The sequence below is a fragment of the Plectropomus leopardus genome, chromosome 16 (assembly GCF_026936395.1).
Source record: "Plectropomus leopardus strain MGB_pleo_1.0 chromosome 16, ASM2693639v1, whole genome shotgun sequence".
Taxonomy (NCBI): Eukaryota; Metazoa; Chordata; class Actinopteri; order Perciformes; family Serranidae; genus Plectropomus; species Plectropomus leopardus.
The window spans coordinates 34,076,024-34,095,813 of record NC_142191.1 but is presented as its reverse complement, the minus strand read 5'-3'; the positions used below and the strand labels follow the sequence as shown (position 1 = coordinate 34,095,813).

Here is a 19,790-nt window from a genome sequence, read left to right as displayed (position 1 = left end):
AAAAAGGCTGCCACTTTTGAATGCTTCAACGTACAGTCATAATCTTGGGCCCCAAGCAGTAACACCTCAAGAAGAACACAGTAAGCCTCACCGGAAAGAGTTTACAAAACAACTAGTCCCCTCACACGGTAAGATGATTTACAAAATGCGTGTTCATAATTTAAACTACATCTTATTTGTGTCCAAATATACAGTAGTAGGTACATTATATAAGCAGTAACATCCCCCAAAAAAGCAGTAAGACGTCGAGAAAACAAATAGGAATTAGTAAATTAGTAAACAAAATATCCCCCCTCCCCCCTCGACTACAGGTTCGTTCGTAAAAAAAAACAACCCGACACTGCGATTCATAATTCAAACTAAAGCTTATCTATGTCGAAATATACAGTATACAGCATGCATATAAAATAATAAAATACTTACTCAAGGGTTTAGCTTCTCCGTCAATAAATCGCTCCTCCGCCTCTGACTCGTGCGATTCCTCACTGTCCTGAGAATATTCCACACTGGTCTCATCACTTCGAGGCCGACGAGTAACTTTCTCCAAAGCCTCATCCACAGTAAATTTAATTTTGGCCGTGCTTTTAGCCGTATTCATTCATCGTTGTCTCAAAAAGACGCTCAAAACAGATGCGCTCTGACGATGACACTCGGAGCGCACGGGAGCGCACCAGGTGATCTCCCCTTTACGCAGGGGATCCCCCCCTTCTGCTGACACTAACCCCATCAATCAGCAGAGACAGGCCCCTTCTCTCATTGCAGGCACTCATTGGCTTTAGCAGTCTCTTAAACTGTATACAGAAGCTCACATTGGCTCAAACGAAATGTCAATGACAAGAGGAGAGCCCAGTGGCCATTTTGATACCCTGGGACCAACATTGCATGCATGCATATGAGGATTATCACAGAAAATACAGAAAAAAATATTGTACATTTACCGGACGGTCTGAAATGAAGCTAAGTGCTTCCTAGGATATGTATTGGGGTTATAATGTGCCTGGACTAAATATTTTACTGGATTTTATCCTCTGGACGTCTGGGAGTGTATCAAAACTGTTTTTGTTGGAATATTATTGATGTGTGGATAATCCTAGACCATCACAGGTGAGTAACAACACTTTTTCTTGAAAGTTTCGATTGTTTGTTTATCTGATATAAGTGGAGATAGCGTCTGCTGTGGTGGTTGTATCTTGAAATGGACAAAATGAATCAAATCACGAGATTCTAAGGTTTCTGGTGATATCCCAGCTGGCATTTTAACGCGGAGTCACTGTTGAATCAACGACAGGTGCCAGTGTTGGATAACCGTTGAATTTTGTTTAGATTTTGCAAATCTAATCAACGTTGAAATAGCAACGTCATTTCTACGTCACGTTTCTCAACATAGGTGAATTTGCCAACATTGAATCAATATTGATTTTAGTTTAGATTTTGCAAATCCAATCAACGTTGAAATTTCAAGGTCACTATAAAGTCCTGATTTTCAGTGCACTAAATATATATTTTTGTTACACTTTGCAGAGCTTGCAAGTCTGCAAAACACTATATCTGTGATTGTCCTACAGTGCAACCCTAAACAAAATGGTCATTTGTAAAATCTTTTTGTATTTGACCCAAGTTCACAGTTTTATCAACTGATGTAAATCTCACCGTTTATAAGAGCATGGCTATCTTATTGGACATAATTCTATCTTTCTATCTAGACAAGTAAGCTATAGCAATCATAATGAGAATCTTTTTTGTGATTCCTGATCATCTTGAAGAGATCTCATCTACATTACATGGAAAGCACCAAATATGTCATTTAAATGTTAAAAACATAAACATAAGATAAATAAAGACATGTCAATGACATAAGAAACTGTATGCTTTAATAGCTGACATGGCTGAAAATCAAGTGTACCAACATTTGACACACAAGCAGTCTTTTTTTCAACATTTTGGAAACATATGTTGAAGTTGAACCTGAGACAAATAGCCCGAACATTGGGCAATACTGAGCACAGCAGAGTTTTAGTTAAATCTTCCCTTCTTATTTCTTTCTGCCACCACCACCCATCCTCTCTGGTGAATATTTCAAGTATTTGGACATACAGTCGTCCTCAGAATTATTCATGTCCTTGCTAATTCTTGTGATTTTTTCATTTAGTGATGAAATGAATGTTTTCAAATTTGTGTATCAGTTATATGTGACCAACAATTGAAAGAATGACAACAATACAAAATTCAAAAAAATATTTATTTCTGGGGTATTTTATTAATGGAGTCCCAAAAAATGCCATGTTCAAAATTATTCATACCCTAGTCCATAGTCTTTATTTAATAGTCAATGGCATAGCCTTTATTCTTTATGACTGCTTCTAGACGATTCTTGTACGTGTCCACAAGCTTCCTGCATGTCTCCTGTGGGATGTTGGCCCACTCTTCCTTGGCGAATGCCTCAAGCTGGGTCAGGTTGGTTGGTTTCCTCGCCATCACTCTGGTCTTCAAGTGATGCCACAAGTTCTCAATGGGATTCAGGTCAGGACTTTGACTTGGCCATTCCAGGACATTGACATCATTGTCCTTGAACCATTTCTTCACTACCTTGGCAGTGTGTTTAGGATCATTGTCTTGCTGGTACATCCAGTTGTGGCCAAGCTGGAGTTTCACAGCAGATTCCTTCACATTTTCATCAAGTATCCTGATGTAATCCTCCTTTTTCATGATACCTTGGACCTTGACGAGATCCTGTGCCACTGGAGGAGAAACATCCCCCTAGCATTATGCTTTCACCACCATACTTGACAGTGGGCACAGTGTTCTTTGGCCTATAGGCTTCTCCTTTCTTCCTCCAGACATATTGAGCATCCATATGGCCAAATAACTCCAACTTTGTCTCATCAGACCACACGATGGTTGACCAAAAGCTGGGATCTTACTTCAGATGACCTCTACAAAAGGCCAGGCGAGCTACCAGATGTTTCTTACTGAGCAGCGGCGTCTTCCAAGGTTTACGTCCATGGAGACCTCTTCTGTGCAAGACTTGCTCGACCAATCATAGGAAATTACGGGCAGTGATGCAATTTCTTACCCGCCTTCTCGTCAGTGTTGCCAACTTGGTGACTTTCTCCCTAAATCTGTCGACTTTGCAAACCCTCTTGGCAACTTCTTTGGCAATGAGGTGTATTATGCTCTGTTTGCTCAGCTGCAGTCAGAGCAGAGGGGAGACGCGCACCCCGGAGGAGGGTTGCAGGTAGAGGTAGAAATTCCACCCCACATAACAGTCTTTTGATTAATCTGATTAACTTTTCCCCAAATGACAAAGTGCAAACAGAGGTCATTTGCAAAGTTTGCACAGAGGTGGTTCGCACATCAGATGGCAACACGATGAACTTGTTCAATAACTTGAAGAGAAAGCACCCTAAACAGTATAATAATAGATAAGAAAAATGAATTATGAATTATTAATGAAGTCAGCTATGAAAGACAAGGTTGAAAGTTATCTCAGAATTTCATTTTCAATTTTTAGCCCATAATTATGACTCGCCATTGGAATATCTTTAAAATCAATGCTAAGTTTTCAGAATATTTTTCAACTGGTGAAAATAGATTTCCACTGACAGTTCTTGTTGATTCCAGCAGTTTAAACAGAAAATGATCAGAAAAATAATGGGAATGGCAGAATCTGAATTATAACAACTAAAAACTATGTAAATATGAAAGCTTGCATTTACCATGTTTATTTTAAATGTAAGAAACAAATTTTCCAAGGAATGAAAAAATAGGCAACTAAACATATAAAAATGCAAAGTTCAAGTACATAATTAAAAATGAATAGACCACTGCACAGTACACAAATGTGAAAATATTGATGAAGTAAGTATATTAATCTTGATAGGCAAATTTAACGCTCCAATATGTTTTGCGGCTCCAGACCGATTTTTTGGCCGAGGAGGAGGAGTGCAAAATGGCTCTTTTGAGAGTAAAGGTTGCAGACCCCTGCACTAGCCTGATACTCAGACCCCAATACCACCTGAGCGTTAAAACTTACCAGTTCTGCTCCCTCATTCTTGTCCTCCAGGCGATTCTCTAAAGCTTCGAGCTCTTCTTCAGTGTTTGCTGGCTTCACTTCATAATGTGTTCCAGCAGATGAGGTGGCAACATGAATCGTATCCTTGATTTCAAGAAGGAGCTGAAGAACTCTCTCCTGGAATCCTAGCCAAGAAAGAAGTGACCGATTATTACTTTTATAACGTAGTGAGTATGCTCTACACCACAAAATCATTGTTTTTTCATTTGCCCAATAAAAACGCACTGCAAAAATTCAAAATCTTACCAAGAATATTTGTGCTATTTCTAGTCAAAATATCTAATTTCTAGTCAAAATAAATCTCATACACTCAAAATATCAATTTTCACTTGTTTCACACAAATTTTCACTTGAAATAAGTAGAAAAATCTGCCAGTGGAACAGTTTTTTCTTTTGGCTTGTAATAAAAACAAAAGAAAAACCTTACATGTGTTACCATGTGCCCATGTGAAAAGTCAGGTTAGTTTGAAAAATCGGCAAAGTGGCATATTGAACTGCTGAATCTGATTCAACTGACACTTTTGGGACAGCTTGGGACACTGGAAGACTAATTTGTCTGCAAAAATAAGAGAATAACATTACTTTTTTCAGACATCGGGAAGTCTTCCTTCCTCGATCTGTTGTAGCGTGCATGCGTGGACACTGCCTCGGCTGCATCTGGGGGATCCCTTTCAGCTCTCATAGGCTTCTCAGGAGGCTGCCTGAGGCTCCGGTCGATAGTCGTTCTTGGGGTGGCACTGATGGAGAAAATGGGTTAGATACTATGCAACCCATAACGATCATGTACAAGCATACACCCAAGACAGATACAAGTATCTCAAAGAGTTCCAGTATTTTTTTCCCATATGCCAGAATATGTTCCTCACAACACCCTCACTATGGTTAAAAAAATATATACATTAAAAAGGAAATTGCTATGACCGTTATTGCAAATGAAGTCTAATTCTCAAATTAGTGGGCATGACCATTTTGCATTGCAGTTTTTATAAAATATATATATCGTGACATTTGTTGAGGTCTGTGCCAAACATTTTCTTACATCTGGAAGATTTGTAATTCAGACTCTGCAGCTTTACAATACTTCATTTATACTGACAATATTGTAATTTTGATCTTATTTAAATCAAATACCTCCGTCCATGAGTGGAAGACCCTGAGGAACCCCCACGCTGTCTCTGAGAAAGGGATTCGGACAGACTCTCTTGGCCAGGGCTGAACGATCTGCTTAAAAAAAAAAAACAAACAATAAAAATAAAGAAAAATTTCTACAGCAGGTACTGCAAATGCAGTATAATTTAAATTAGTGGGAATGATTATTTTGCATAACAATTTCTATTTTTAGTGGGAAAAAAAGTTATATTATTAACATGTGACATTTGGGGTCAGTACAACAAACATTTTCTTACATCTGGGAGATTTGTAGTTCACACTCTGCAGCTTTACAGTGTATTATTTCATTGTCTGTACTTTTTTAAAAGCCCCCTGTGGACAAGCGTTGAAAATTAGCATGTATGCTTAAGCACTCAATCAGTGCATCTGCTTTGTCCAGTTTAATTGTGATGTCCATACCAAATAAAATCTAATAACAACAATGAGAATAATAACAGTGCTTCATTTGCACTGAAATATTGCACTTTTTATCATATTTCAATTAAATACCTTCGACCATTAGAAAGAGACTCAGAGGGACTCCTGCTACCACTTTGTGCCAAGGATCGAGATTGAGGGCTTGAGGGGCTGTCCATCGGGGTTCTTTCTGCGTTTTTAGAGGGTTTAGATACTGGGAAGAGTTAATATGTCAATAATTCAAAATTACTTTACACGTATTTGGTTAGTCAACATAAGCAACATTAACAGTTAACATTAACATAAATGACTATTGAAATTTATATTTTGCAGCATTCAATACAAGTTGTAACCTTTCAGTTCTGGTTCTGAACTTCAAAATATTTGATACCCAATCAAAGACAAAACTGGTTTCACACAACCACCTACCAAACTGTGCATCTGTCATTTTGGCAGGAGTTGGAAGAACAAAGTCATCTATAATAAATAAGCGACAGTCATAAAAAAAATACTTAACTAGTAACTGTAGTGGCTAATTGGCCCAATACTGACATAGCCACGTGGTGATTAAAATGCTACAATTATGTGTTCTGGATGTGCATACCTTTTGTAATTCTTCTCTTGGCTTGATTCTCATTACTTGTATTTGCAGGATGCAGGATGCAGCGTCTTTTCTTTGTGTTGGAAGTTTTGCAATATTTACCAGACTGTGCATGGATCATTTTGGGAGGAGTTGGAAGAACAAAGTCATCTGTAATAAATAGTCAACACTCATAAAAAAAAGTACTTGTATTTGCAGGATGTGGCTTCTTTTTATTGTATTAGTAGTTGTGCAATATTTACTGAAAAGTGAGACTTAGTTGTGAGTTTGCAGTAAGAATGACATCTCTCCTATAATTCAAACATACTGAGCCCACCCGTGTCTTTATATGACATGACTGTGTGACATGACCCACCACCAAGGTGTCACTGCCCCCCTTAGGTGTGGCATACCCCAAAATGAACCAGTGTTCAAAAACAAAAAGCACCCATTGTGGCTCCAACAAAGACTATTATGTTATTACAAACTCTGAAAATACAATGAAAGCAAAGCCGCCAATTTGACGTCCGCACACTGAAAAACTTTAATGAATCTTTGTTCTGAGTGAGCAACAATCAGAGGGATCTACAGGCAAAACATGTCGCTTGCTCACAAAGATAGTAGCTGTGTCCCAATTCAGGGTCTGCATCCTTCGGAGGCTGCATCAACGGTTGTTAATTGGGACGGTCTAGCCTTCGGAGGATTTCCTGGTTACGTCACGAGATATTCCCGCCCTTACCCTCCGTCACAAAGGAGTTCTATTGTCAAGGCTCGCGCTCGCGGGAAAGAGAAGAGGGACAACTCAAAAACGGAAAGAAGTTATGGAGCCTGAGCTAATCGTTTTTTTATTTTGAATTTTTATTTTGCTGGAGGAAGAGGAGAAGCGCCTCCGTCAGCGCCAGCGTCGGCGGCTGATTTATCTCCGGCTGAGAGCGGACCATGGAGAGGTAAACCTGTTATTTTAACCCAAAGTAATGTTATCATTAGCTAGATAACAGTTATGCTAGTTAGCAGTAACTAGCATACCTGTATACATTTATTACCAAGAAGTGACAATAACGCTAATTATAGAAACTATTGTGATGTCTTTTATAAGGGTTTTTATTTGTTTGTTCATTAAATAAAGTGCTGAGATGTCAGGCTACAATATTCAAATGTACATTGATGTCCAATATTGTTTAGTTAATGTGCAGTACATTACTTTCTACAGTGTATTGTGCTGTATTTGTTTCATTTTATTTCTAATAATTAATATATTCCAAATTAATAAAGTGACTGATAACCTGATGTTGATCATAAGAAAGATCAAGTGATCAAGACAGATCTTTCAAGTGGATAGACAGAATAAGCATTATCTATCTAAGCTATGAAATTAACTAAAAGATCTCGTTAACTCAAATTAAATAGCTTTTGTTGAGATAATCATTTTTTATCCCCTGTTCTCCTCCTTTCCCAATTCAGACCAGACCCCTGTACTGCAGGATAAACCTGGCCGTCCCTGTGCTGGACAGGTTTTTTGGGCAGGGTGACACCAGGCAGGACTTCAGGCTGAGCAGAGAGTCTCTGGCAGTGCTGCTGGATCTTCTCCACCAGGAGCGGAGACACGGATGGGGTGCCACAATAGAGACCTTGGTGTTGCTCTTCTGGCTGGCGAGTGGGGCGTCAAACAGGGTGGTCTCCAGAGTGTTTGGGATGCCTCGCTCCACTGTCCACCGCATCGTCCACCGAGTTACTGAGGAGTGGTGGCGATTCGCCACAAGGTCGTCTGCCTCCCAAGGACTGCAGAAGACCTGGCGACAGTAACTCGTGGATTTGCAGGGCTGGCAAGACACAGAGCTTTTGTAAAAGCTGCTGGAGCAATCGGCCGGCTGCCATGTCAGGATCAAGCCACCAAGCGGCCCTGATGGTCACTGTTACAAGAACAGGAAACTGTTCGCATCAGTTATCCTGCAGGCAGTTTGTGACCATCAGGGCCGTTTCATCGACACGTACGTGGGCTGGCCGGGGTCGGTGCACGACTCCAGAGTACTCCGGCACAGCCCACTGTACAGGCGGGCCATCTACCCTCCTCCAGGGCACTTCATCCTCGCAGACGGCGGGTACCCGTGCCTCCAACAGCCACTCCCCCTCATCACTCCCTACAAGCGGCCGGTACAAGGTGTGGGAGCCCAGCGCTTCAACCACCATCATTCCAGGGCACGCGCTATCATCGAGCGTGCCTTTGGAATGATGAAGACCAGGTTTCGCTCCATCTTCTTGCAGGCGCTGGAGGTGCACCACACCTTTGTGCCTCAGGTACGTCATCACTCAACAGGATTTCATTTTAATAGTGAAGCAGAGTAAATCAAAATTAATGAATTTTTTTTTTTCATTTCAGGTCATAACAGCATGTGCCGTCCTGCACAACATCTGCCTGGGGGCGGGAGACATCATGGCCCCACAGGATGAGCTGCAGGACGACATGCAGGATGAGGATGAGGGGGAGAACGGGTTGGAGGCTGTCAGTGGTGCTCGGTGGCGGGACCAGCTGTCTGCGGAGGTGTCTGCCCTGGAGGAGGCTCACCCCGACCATGACTATCTGTAGTCGGCAAGTAAAATCATTTGAAAGCTGATATTCCCTTTTAAAGTGTTTTGTAGAGTGTTTTGTGGTGGGATGTATTTTGTCTTTATAAAGGAGTTTGCACTTTGTTTAATTCTCACCTCTATCTTTAAAAATTCTTAGTGACGTGGCAGCCGTCGAATGAGTCAGCCCTGCAAATCCAGTTGATGGACGATGTGGTGGACAGTGGAGAGAAGCATCCCCAAACACACTCTGGAGACCACCCCAGATGATGTCCCAAGGACAGACAGAAGACACCAGGGTCTTCATTGCAGCATCCCATCCAGTCCAGCAGCACTGCCAGGGACTCCTGCTCAGCCTATTTTATTTTATTTTCACAAGATTAATATTTTTTTTTAACAGCAAACTGTAAATAATTTGATTTAATTTGTAAATAGTAATTTCTGTTGTATTTTTGTAAATAGTTGTAAATTTTAAGACTGCTTCCTTGTAAATAGTTAGAAATGTTCTGATTTTTGTAAATAAAAGAAAACATTTGTAAATACTAAATGGAATACACGTGTTACAAAGTCACAATATTTTATTAAATACAACATAAAATCTTAAATGTGAAACAACTATACAAAATAATTCAAAAATATAAACAATATAAAACAGAACTCAAACACTTTCAGCAAAAAACAAAAAAAAAATCACCGCCTGTCCACCATTCTCTCAAGTAGAGAGAAGAGCCTCTCCATCCTCTCTCTGCTCTCCTGAGCTCTCCTCTCCTCTGCCTCTCTCTGCTGCCTCATGTCCTCCTTAATTAAATTAAGGAGTTCATCCTCTCTCCCTCTCTTTCTCTTCCTCGCTGGCCCTGGTTGGCTCTCCTCCTCATCATCCTCCTCCTCCTCATCCTCGTGATCAGCCCCCGCAGCACTTGGCCCTGGTGTGTCCTCAGGGATGGAGGCAATTAGGACAGGGGGAGCCATGGAAGGCGTCTGTCCTAATATCTCATCCATGAGGACAAACCAGGGCCAAGTTGCAGCGGTGGGCTTCCCGCTGACCCCCTCACCTGTCCCTGGATATTTGCAATCCTGAGGCAAAGGAAATCAATCATGTCAACAGCAGCAGTTTTCAGCAAGTCAGTTTTATTAAAAAGGCCATTATCACAAACCACAGTTTTCCTCATTTTAGTTTAGACTTTATAAAGGATTTGGGTTAATTTAAGTATCTTTAACATTAAATATTTATAGAATACAAGAGCTATTTTTTATTGCCTTACCTCCATCCCACAGTGGCGGTGTTTTTGGCCCCGGTGAACAGATGGCCGTTCTCTCCACGCAGCTTTATGAAGCTTTCAGTTTGCTCCTTGCTCCCTAAAGCAAGATGAAATGTAAAGCATGACAAACATAAAAGTTCTTATGTCACAGAAATAATAATATTTTTTATTATTCTTAATATTATTTTAATTATGTTGAATTAATCTAATATTCAATCCAAACAGTTAACTTGACTCTACAGTTGCACAGTTTAAATAAAGCAGGACTCAAACTTCTGTCTTGGTCCATTTATATAGCTAGTGTTATGAAGCATAAATAACATCTCCACAGTCACAAGAACATTTAAGTCAACCTCTGGACGTTTGACATTTGAAAGTGAAGCTTTTAAGGCTTTACATCCAAAGGCTGAGAGCTCCTGGCATCAAGCTAAACGGGCAGCAGAGCCTCGCTCAGTGGGCGGAGCTCTCCTCTGCTGCGGGCAGCACAGCGGGGCTACAGCGCCGAGCTGCTCTACATAGCTACTATGCTAGGTGGCTACATGTTAGCATTACTAGCGTCGCAAATTATTACAAGAAACTGATGTTTTAAGGTCCCTCAAAGTTTAAAATATCTGGCGTTTAATTTTCAAATGGTTTAAAACCCAATACTTACACTTGAATGTAAAATCTGCGCTCCGATCTCCGCTCTGTGCCGCCATGTTGACAAAGGAGTTTAACCGGCACGCAAGGAATCTTGGGAAATGGAAGGCCGCGAAGGATAGTAGCGATGCATCCTCCAAACAGAGGGAAAAGGAGGACGCATTTGTGGGCTGCGAAAGGAGGAGCCTTCGACTTTTGACCAAATGGGACAGCCTTCGCGCAGCGCTGTGACGTAATCGGCCTTCGAATGCAGCCTCCGAAGGATGCAGACCCTGAATTGGGACACAGCTTCTGTTAAGTTTTTCAGCATGCGGTGGTCTATTTCACCGTTTTTCTTTAAACGTTCCTGCTACCAACCTGCACCTGATCATCACACTGGCTGTGCACAAGGAGATGATTTTGTTGGTTTACTCTAGAAATACAATGTTACAATGATGTAGGCCTTGGGGCCAAGTGGACATTGCCTTCAGTGCATTGTTTCCTGTAAATTAAGACATACCTTCACAAGGAATACATTTTCCAGACTTCTTGGTAGCCTCTTCACCTAAAATTGACAATATACATTCTGTAAGACAGTAGTCATCTTTCAAACAATTAGACATACCTGCGTCGACTGTCTTAGTTTGAATTGACAAAAAAAGGTTAGAAAACCCTGCTCCAACCACATTGCTGTGATAGAGGTATGGAAATAAATGTGAAAACCAAAACATGTAATTTATTACATACCTGTACTCTTTATCATGAGACCTGGAGCAGATTCTTTTTCACTGTCTTTATTGGCAGACTGTTCATCTAAAAAAAGGAAAAAGTCAATAAATCTTTGATAGACAATTACAAATGTTTCAGTATTCTTCAACACTGAAACTGTTACAAATGATCAGAGTAGTAAAAGTGCACAACATACCCATTAGGTAGTCAGGATAATATATTTTTTTTGGCCTCCTCTTCGTCAGTAACTCCTCTTCTGAGCCACTCAATTCTGCAGTTGTTGTAACATCATACTTCTCGCATTCATTCTTGTCATCTGAAAGTACATGCAGCAATGGTAAAATGCATACAGATGAGTAAGCCTTAATATATAACAGTAACTGGGTAAAAATGCAGGTTTGGCTATTATAAATTACTTGTTTCATTTTTTGTATAAGCGGATATGATCTTGCATGCCAACAGTCAACAATAAACTGAGGCGATTGAATGACAATATTTATTTATTTTTTTATTGCGTATGACATGATTTTGTGAGGAAGGGGAAGGACTAAATAAGCTTTTTGCTTCCTCCTGTCCCCTCTCCCTTTCTCCCTTTCCCTGTTCCCTTTCTGGATGAGACTGTTTATTTGTGTTGTGTTATTTTTAATTGTATGGTTATTAGTTGGTGTTATTGTTTGAGATATAACCAAACAATAAAACAGTTTCCCCAAAATACACACACAAACAAAACTGACATTATAGCAGGCCAGAAATTACCAAACATACATAAGAGGCAGATATACTTAAAAGTTCATGTAAAACAGAAAAATTAAGAAATGTCCCTATGTATGTGTTGACAGTTTGAAATTCGTCTTACGTCCATATATGACGTAAGTGTTTGCCTTACAAAACACATACCTGACTGAATCTTAATTTTTATTAACGGGTATTTCGTCCGTGACTCTTCTGGTTCTTTGCAGGCCTTCAGCTCTCGCAGCTCCTTGTGTAGGCCACAATACATCACCATTCTTAACCCAACATGATGGTATCACCTCCTCCATCTCCTTGGTCTCCTCTCTCCACACCACTCTGGTCCACATTGTTCTGGTCTATAGAAAAAACAAGAGAGAAAACTCAGAACAATGCAATCCAACAGTTAAAGTGAATAACCATCATTACATTATAACTAAAAACTTCTATCATTGAAAGATTCACAGCTATAAGTGGACTAACTCTCATCTTCTTCTGTCACTTATCCGAGGTTGGTTAGTTCCTTTCACGACCATGAAGCAATGGCATAAATATGTAGCCACTTTTGTATGGTAGACAAACTGCTTTGTGCTTCAGTTTTTTCTCCTCAATCAGTTCTCGTTTTCTGTTCCCTCTTTCATCACGCAGTACAGCAATGTTAATCAGTTTTGAGTCACATGGACCGGTGAAGAAACTGTCCAAAGCGTCGAGACTGTACACATCACACACACGTCTTTTAAGGCACGTCCCAAAAAAAAAAAAAAAACAGGAGTTCTTCTTCGTAGTTGACACAAATGTCCCAAGTGCTGCTGGTAAGACATGAATTTTTGCATTGTCCATTTCTGCTATCCTCTTTGATAGTTGTGCAATTGGGTTTTTTGCCTTTCTGACACTTTTTTGAGTTTTTGCAGGTGGTTTTCAAAATGAAAGGCAGAGATGTCATTCAAAGATATTTCAAAGTGCCTTGCATCTTCAGCCAAGTGGATCAGGGCATGGACATTATAGGATGGCAAGATTGGGCTGTAGAGCTTGGTAGATGTTCTATAAAAATATACTAGAAGCTCAACGGCGTAGCCAATGGATGACATCCGTGTAATGTCATTGGAGTCCAACAGTACAGACATGGCAACTGACAGTGTCAAAAAGTGATGGTAAAAACTGTCAGGTCAGCAACAGGTCCAGTATAGAGTAAAAATGTCAGAACAACGTCATTTTTCAACTGATATATTTCAACAAAAGTTTTAAAAGTCATGGTTGTAAAAATAATGTTGATTTGACATACAAATCAAAAATTGTTGATATTTCAATGTTGAATCCACAGTGAGTTAACAACACCACTTCAACTATTTGGTGTTCAACATTGTTTTGACGTTGAATTAATGTTTTTTCACAAACTGACTTTATTTCAACAACATTTAGACGTTTAATGTCGGTCGAATGCCAGCTGGGATGCGGCATGCCATATACCTCATTGAACGGCTGCTCTATTAATAGCACAATGTAATCCCGATGTGTTTTGACCCGAGGACAGGACATAGGACTGCTATCAGGTTAACAAATTGTTGTTAAGAGTCTACACATGCACACACACCAACACACACCAGCTGGAGTTCATCTCCTCACAGCTCACACTCTGCCTTTTTATTTACTACTCTACTTCACTTGTTTTTTTTAAAAAAACTACAGAAACAAATACAAACACCAAACACCAACATATATCTCCAAGAAAATGAGTTAAAGCTGCCTTCATTCTCAAGTCACAAGGCATCATCATCTTACCCCACATCCTAAACATAATCAAAAGGATCAGTTAATTGGAGTTTGTACTGAATAAACAGAAAAAAAGAACACCTCAATGTGCTTTGAATCAAAGCAACAAAGTAAAACACTAAACTCTGACTAGGCAGCTGTGATCTATTCAGCCCTCCCTTCCCATCAACATGATCTTGTAGCTCAGCAGAATCTCCAGGGCCTCAAACACCAGTATCTTACAGGAGTCGAATGCTGAGGGGTGATGAAGGGTTTTCAGGTTAGACTTATCAGAAGCTTTGATGTGGTTGGGTTTTAGGTGCACCAAACTTGAAACTGTATTAACTTTGGTAAGTTTTGGAACTGCGTTGACTTTGCTCAGAATGCTGAAAAAAAATCACTTACCTTGTGTTTCTTACGGATCAGTTTATGGGAGACTCTTTGTACTCACTTTTGTTGGCTTGTTTTCTAAACACAGGGTCAGCAGCTCGTCAAGAAGCTCTTTATTCATTGAGTCATAGTGCGTAGGGGAATGTAGATAGTGGGAGTGCAGGTCCTGTCTGTGTGTGTGTGTGTGTGTGTACCGGAGTGTGTATGAACACTTGAGTTAGTCCAGTGATGTGCTTTGTGTCTGATTATCTAGATGTCTGTCATTTTTGTGTGCAGGTTAGCCTGTCTGCGCTCTGTCTGTGTACCTGTGTGTGGTTTGGTTTCCAGGTCATGTGTTGGACACTTGCTCAGTGCGATGACCAACTGCAGGTCCTCCTGCACTGCATACAGAGTGCGAGCATTTCATTGATTTCATTGGTTCTCTCCAGAAAGTCACATCCAAGCAAGTCAGCAAAGAGATCGCCCAGAAGAGGTAAATTTAAGTGTTTGTCCCCATGTAAATGGATTACACTACAGAACTGGCAGTCCTCTCCCTCCCAGCTGTTGTAGGCATTGTGGGACTTGATGCGTTTTAGGAATGCTCTCCCTGGGGCATCACAAATGAAAGCATTCACTTTTACATTTGTACATTGGATGATTTAAACAGTGGCACACCATCTACACTGAAATTTAGCAGTATCTCATTTTCTGCTGAAAAGAAATCGGGATACTGTGAGCACATTTTTAAAAGTCCCGTCTCCACACCGAAATAGAGGAACTGGCCCCCACATAGATCCCTGACTTCTATTTGAGGTGGAGTTCCTAACAGAGGTCTGGCATCTTTTGGCAGCCGGTGGCCATGTTTACGTAACACCAAGAGCAGCTCATCAACCGACGTGCGCGTTGCCTTATTTTTTACAGCCCATTTGGCAAAATCACTTCTTAGATCACTTGATTCCTCCTCAGACAAAGTTCCAGTTTCTGAATCACTTTCACCATCACTGTCTGGCGGGTGGTGATCATCTCGATACTCGTCTTCTCCTGTATCAGACTGCTCCTGTGTCTGTAGGTCTGCTGAGCTATCAGCAAAAGAGGGACCTGGATTCTCATCTGAGTCACTAGACTCCACCAGTGCACGGAATTGTGCATTTTGTCGTCTCCATTTTTTGTGATACATCTGGGAGTGAAAATTAAACAAAATAAATATTTTTAAGCCTAAATGTTTTTTAAAGAAAATCTACAATTCTACAATTCTACAATTTCATTTAGCAGACGCTTTTATCCAAAGCGACGTACAACACAAGCAAGAATTTAGACTTAAGGAAAAAACCCTTAGTAAGTGCAAAAAGTGCTTCAGGTGTGATTGGTCACAGGTATTGCCGTCTAGTGCCGCACAGCCCCCCCCCCCCTTTTTTTTTTTGGAAACCAAAGTAATAACCAGTCGCGATCTCAGCATCTGAGATTCAAGAATCTCAGTATCACTACTTACGATGACAGTCAACATACAACATCACACAACTTTTGTCAGTGCTAGATAATCATTAGGTTCTGGGTTTTGGACCATCTGACTTAATCTACCCCAAAGGGCAAAGAGGAGAAGAGTCAGGTTAAGTGCCGAGGTGTTCTCGGAACAATTGAGTTTTCAATTGTCTCTTAAAAGTAGAAAGGGACTCAGCAGAACGCACAGAGTTTGGAAGTTTGTTCCACCATTTGGGAACAACAGAAGAGTCTATCATTCAATTTGAAAATAATAAAAACATTCAATCAAATAGGCTGTGCTCATCATTTTTTATATCTTCCACAACAACCTGTAATTAAATTTCACAAAAATGTAAATGATTTTTTTTAGTTTTAAGGGTTACAGTAAGGTACTTTCAAATTCAAATAGATGGTTGGGTTAGGTTTGGGGACAGCTCACCGTTGAAGGAGACTTTCAGGTCGTGTTCTTCCAAATCTCTGGAAAAGAGAAGGCAGACGAATGTGAAGTCTCAACCTTATTTTTAAAGTTTGAGAAAAGTGTGTCAATATGCCACGTTCGACCAACAGAGACATCGTAACAAAGGGCGAGCTCGGGGCCCTCGCAGCCACATTCACCATCAGCAGGAGATTAGCGTTACCGCTCTTGCCAGTGCCTCATTCATGTTACATTAACGTTATGTTTGTGTGACCGCAGCCAAAACTGCGAGACATAAGTGGCAGTAACGTTTTTATAATTAGCACTTCTCTAGTGGTCGACAGAAGTTACTTTAATGCAGGGGTATGGCCACATCAGCATTTTGCTTGTCCTTGAAGGGCCGGCTGGAACTGTAAGACTGTATAAATGTAACTACTCATGAACATATTGTTGAATAACTCTCTGCATTTGATTATTAATATTTATTTGCCCATGTACAAATATTGTACATGTTTTTATAAAAAATCTAAAAACGTGTAAATCCATTGCTGTGTTATTACAGCATACTGTAAATGCCGGTGTATAAAACGCACCTTTTTTTCACTGAAAAGTGATGTGCATCTTACACACCGGTGGATCCTATTCACCAGTAAAATACAGAGAGAGGTTGGATCTAGATATGATTATGATTATAGGTATGTGAAAGGCCGTCCACGCTAAGAATGATAACTGTTTCAATAACTGTACCTAAAGATGATGTGAGCATCCACTCTTATGAAGTGTAACACCGTGTCAGGCATGCATTCCAGCTGTGTCAGCAGCTGAAAATACTATAGACCCGTTACTGCTGTATGTTGGACAAAAAAATAAAAAATTAAAGTGTTTTCCCCACAACACCCCCCAAAAGCAGCAGTCATGCCAGCTCTTGTGAGCCACATTAAATGACATGGCGGGCCGAATTCGGCCCATGGGCCTTGAGTGTGACACATGTGCTATAATGCTAACATTCGTTAGCACGTGTTAGCAAGAGCTGGATTGCATGCACTCCGCTAGCTAACTTAGTTAGCACTGCTAGTCTTGGCGAATGCTGCTGTTGGCTGTATGCCCAAAATTAACCATTAACCAAAGCGTACACGACGTCACGGGTTTATTATAAAATGTGACTTCAAAAACTTTGCTTACCCTTATACAGTTGTAGCTGTTACCGCCAACGTCGACCGAACCGCCGGTCAAAACCTGTTTAGCCTGACGATGACGACACAGACCCACTTTGCGCAAGCGGGTGTCGTCAGTCCCAATTCAGGATCTGCACTCCCATCATCACGAAACCAGTGCACCCTGATGAAGCGGTTGTTGAGTATATTAACAAATTGTTGTTAAGAGTCTACACATACACACACACCAACACACACCAGCTGGAGTTCATCTCCTCACAGCTCACACTCTGCCTTTTTATTTACTACTCTACTTCACTTGTTTGTTTGTTTTTTTAAAAAAAGAACTACAGAAACAAATAAAAACACCAAACACCAACGTATATCTCTGAGAAAATGAGTTAAAGCTGCTTTCATTCTCAAGTCACAAGTCATCATCATCTTACCCCACATCCTAAACATAATCAAAAGGATCAGGTAATTGGAGTTTGTATTGAATAAACAGATTAGAAAAAAAAGACACCTCAATGTGCTTTGAATCAAAGCAACAAAGTAAAACACTAAAGTCTGACGAGGCAGCTGTGATCTATTCTGCCCTCCCTTCCCATCAACATGATCTTGTAGCTCAGCAGAATCTGCAGGGCCACAAACACCAGTATCTTACAGGAGTCACTAATCATCTTGCCCCACACGTACATCACACAGAAACTTGACCGTACCTTCAGGCTGGGTGATTCCCATCAACATGATCTTGTAGCTCAGCAGTCATGCGCTGGACATCTGAGCCTGGCTGAATGCTCCAGGTCCTCCTGCTCCTGCTGTCTGAGCTTCTTCAGCAGCTCTCGCTGCACTCGCTCACTCCAGCTGCTGAGTCTCATTTCCAAACTGAAAAGAGAGAGACAGAGAGGCGGGGGGCAGGGGGACCCAGGTAAATAATATTTTGTGTTGGTGTTGAGGCAAAACATTTTATAATGACAGCTTTAAAATGAAATTTTACCGTGGCTGGCTGTGGCTGAGGCTGCTGCTGTGAGTGAGACTGGCCCTGCCCATCACTCCCATCATCACAAAACCAGTGCACCCTGGCAGTCCTCTCCCTCCCAGCTGTTGTAGGCATTGTGGGACTCGATGCATTTTAGGAATGCTCTCCCTGGGGAATCACAAATAAAATCATTCACTTTTACATTCAACGTTCCATTTTGGAACTCAACCCCATGTTGTTGGAGTGCCTTCAGTTCTGTTAAAAAACTAGCCGTGTAATCAGTAATGCTGTTTGTCTTTGCAGTTCCACAAAACAGCGCAACGATAAATGGCTCAAAGTTTTTCACACTACAGAGAATGGGCCACATTTGTACATTGGATGATTTAAGCAGTGGCACACCATCTACACTGAAATTTAGCAGTATCTCATTTTCTGCTGAAAAGAAATCGGGATACTGTGAGCACATTTTTAAAAGTCCCGTCTCCACACCGAAGTAGAGGAACTGGCCCCCACATAGATCCCTGACTTCTATTTGAGGAAGAGGGACCTGGATTCTCATCTGAGTCACTAGACTCCACCAGTGCGCGGAATTGTGCATTTTGCCGTCTCCATTTTTAGTTGATTCAGAGATTTTAATGCGCTACTTTTTTTTTATCAACGCAAATGAATCACATGACCAGAAATACGAGTTAATCACCCGACATTGTGTCACAGCTGCACAGGAAGCAGACAGAAAGCTGGCTAGATCCAGTCAGTCTTCAGTCAGTGATGTTACCTTCATTGTCTGCTGGATGAAACAGCTCCGTCACCTCTGGCTGCTGCTGCAGCTGCAGGACAGGTCGTCTGCTCAGAGCAGCCTCCTTAAGTGACCTGAAACATTGCAGACAGTCCCAATGTGATGTGTGATCCGATGTTGAAATCCGTGTTGAAAAATAAAAGCTAATTATCGAACTGAACGAGGTGTTATAAGGTTACATCATGTGTTCAAGGTCGGCTCGAAAAAATGACAATTAGGCAATGGTAACCAAAAAAGTCATCATGGTGTGTTCAAATGCAATTTCAAGAAAAAGAAAATGTAGGTACACAACAGTAATAAAGCTGTATGGTGCACAGTAACGATAAAATTAAAGCAAGTATTTATAGTAATGTAATAGTTACTTTTATCTCGTCATAATCACTTTTACATGCAGTAATTGATAAGTAACAATAATTTGCATGAATAAGAGGTATTTTAAAAATGTGATTTATCATGATTAATCACAGCCTAAAACTGTGATTAATCAGATTACATTTTTTTAATCGATTAGCAGCACTAGCACTCCCCCTTGCAGCACCAACAAGCTGTGTCCCAATTCAGGGTCTGCATCCTTCGGAGGACGCAGCCTTCGGAGGACGCAGCCTACGCAGCCTTCGGAGGCGACTCCTTTGGAGGCTGCGTTTACGGTTGTTAATTGGGACAGTCTAGCCTTCGGAGGATTTCCTGGTTACGTCACCAGATGTTCCCGCCCTTACCCCCACATCAGCTGATTC

At 40.8% G+C, this 19,790-nt stretch overlaps 1 protein-coding gene and 1 long non-coding RNA gene across 2 annotated transcripts in view; one reads left to right on the top strand and one right to left on the bottom strand.

The window, feature by feature from the left end:
• The first annotated feature begins 852 nt into the window (after positions 1-852).
• Positions 853-19,790, top strand: part of LOC148187008 (uncharacterized) — a 66,941-nt gene continuing 48,003 nt past the window's right edge. Inside the window, exon 1 of the long non-coding RNA XR_015779109.1 lies at positions 853-1,104. This is a non-coding gene — a long non-coding RNA (uncharacterized LOC148187008). The remainder of the gene's footprint in view (positions 1,105-19,790) is intronic.
• LOC148187009 (uncharacterized) lies at positions 3,887-12,840 on the bottom strand. The gene is made up of 5 exons (XM_088089742.1): positions 11,405-12,840; positions 5,732-6,389; positions 5,204-5,293; positions 4,655-4,809; positions 3,887-4,197 (listed from the first exon to the last, which is right to left on the bottom strand). The coding sequence occupies exons 2-5, from the start codon at positions 5,815-5,817 to the stop codon at positions 3,887-3,889; spliced, it is 642 nt and encodes a 213-aa protein (XP_087945868.1). The 5' UTR covers positions 5,818-6,389; positions 11,405-12,840.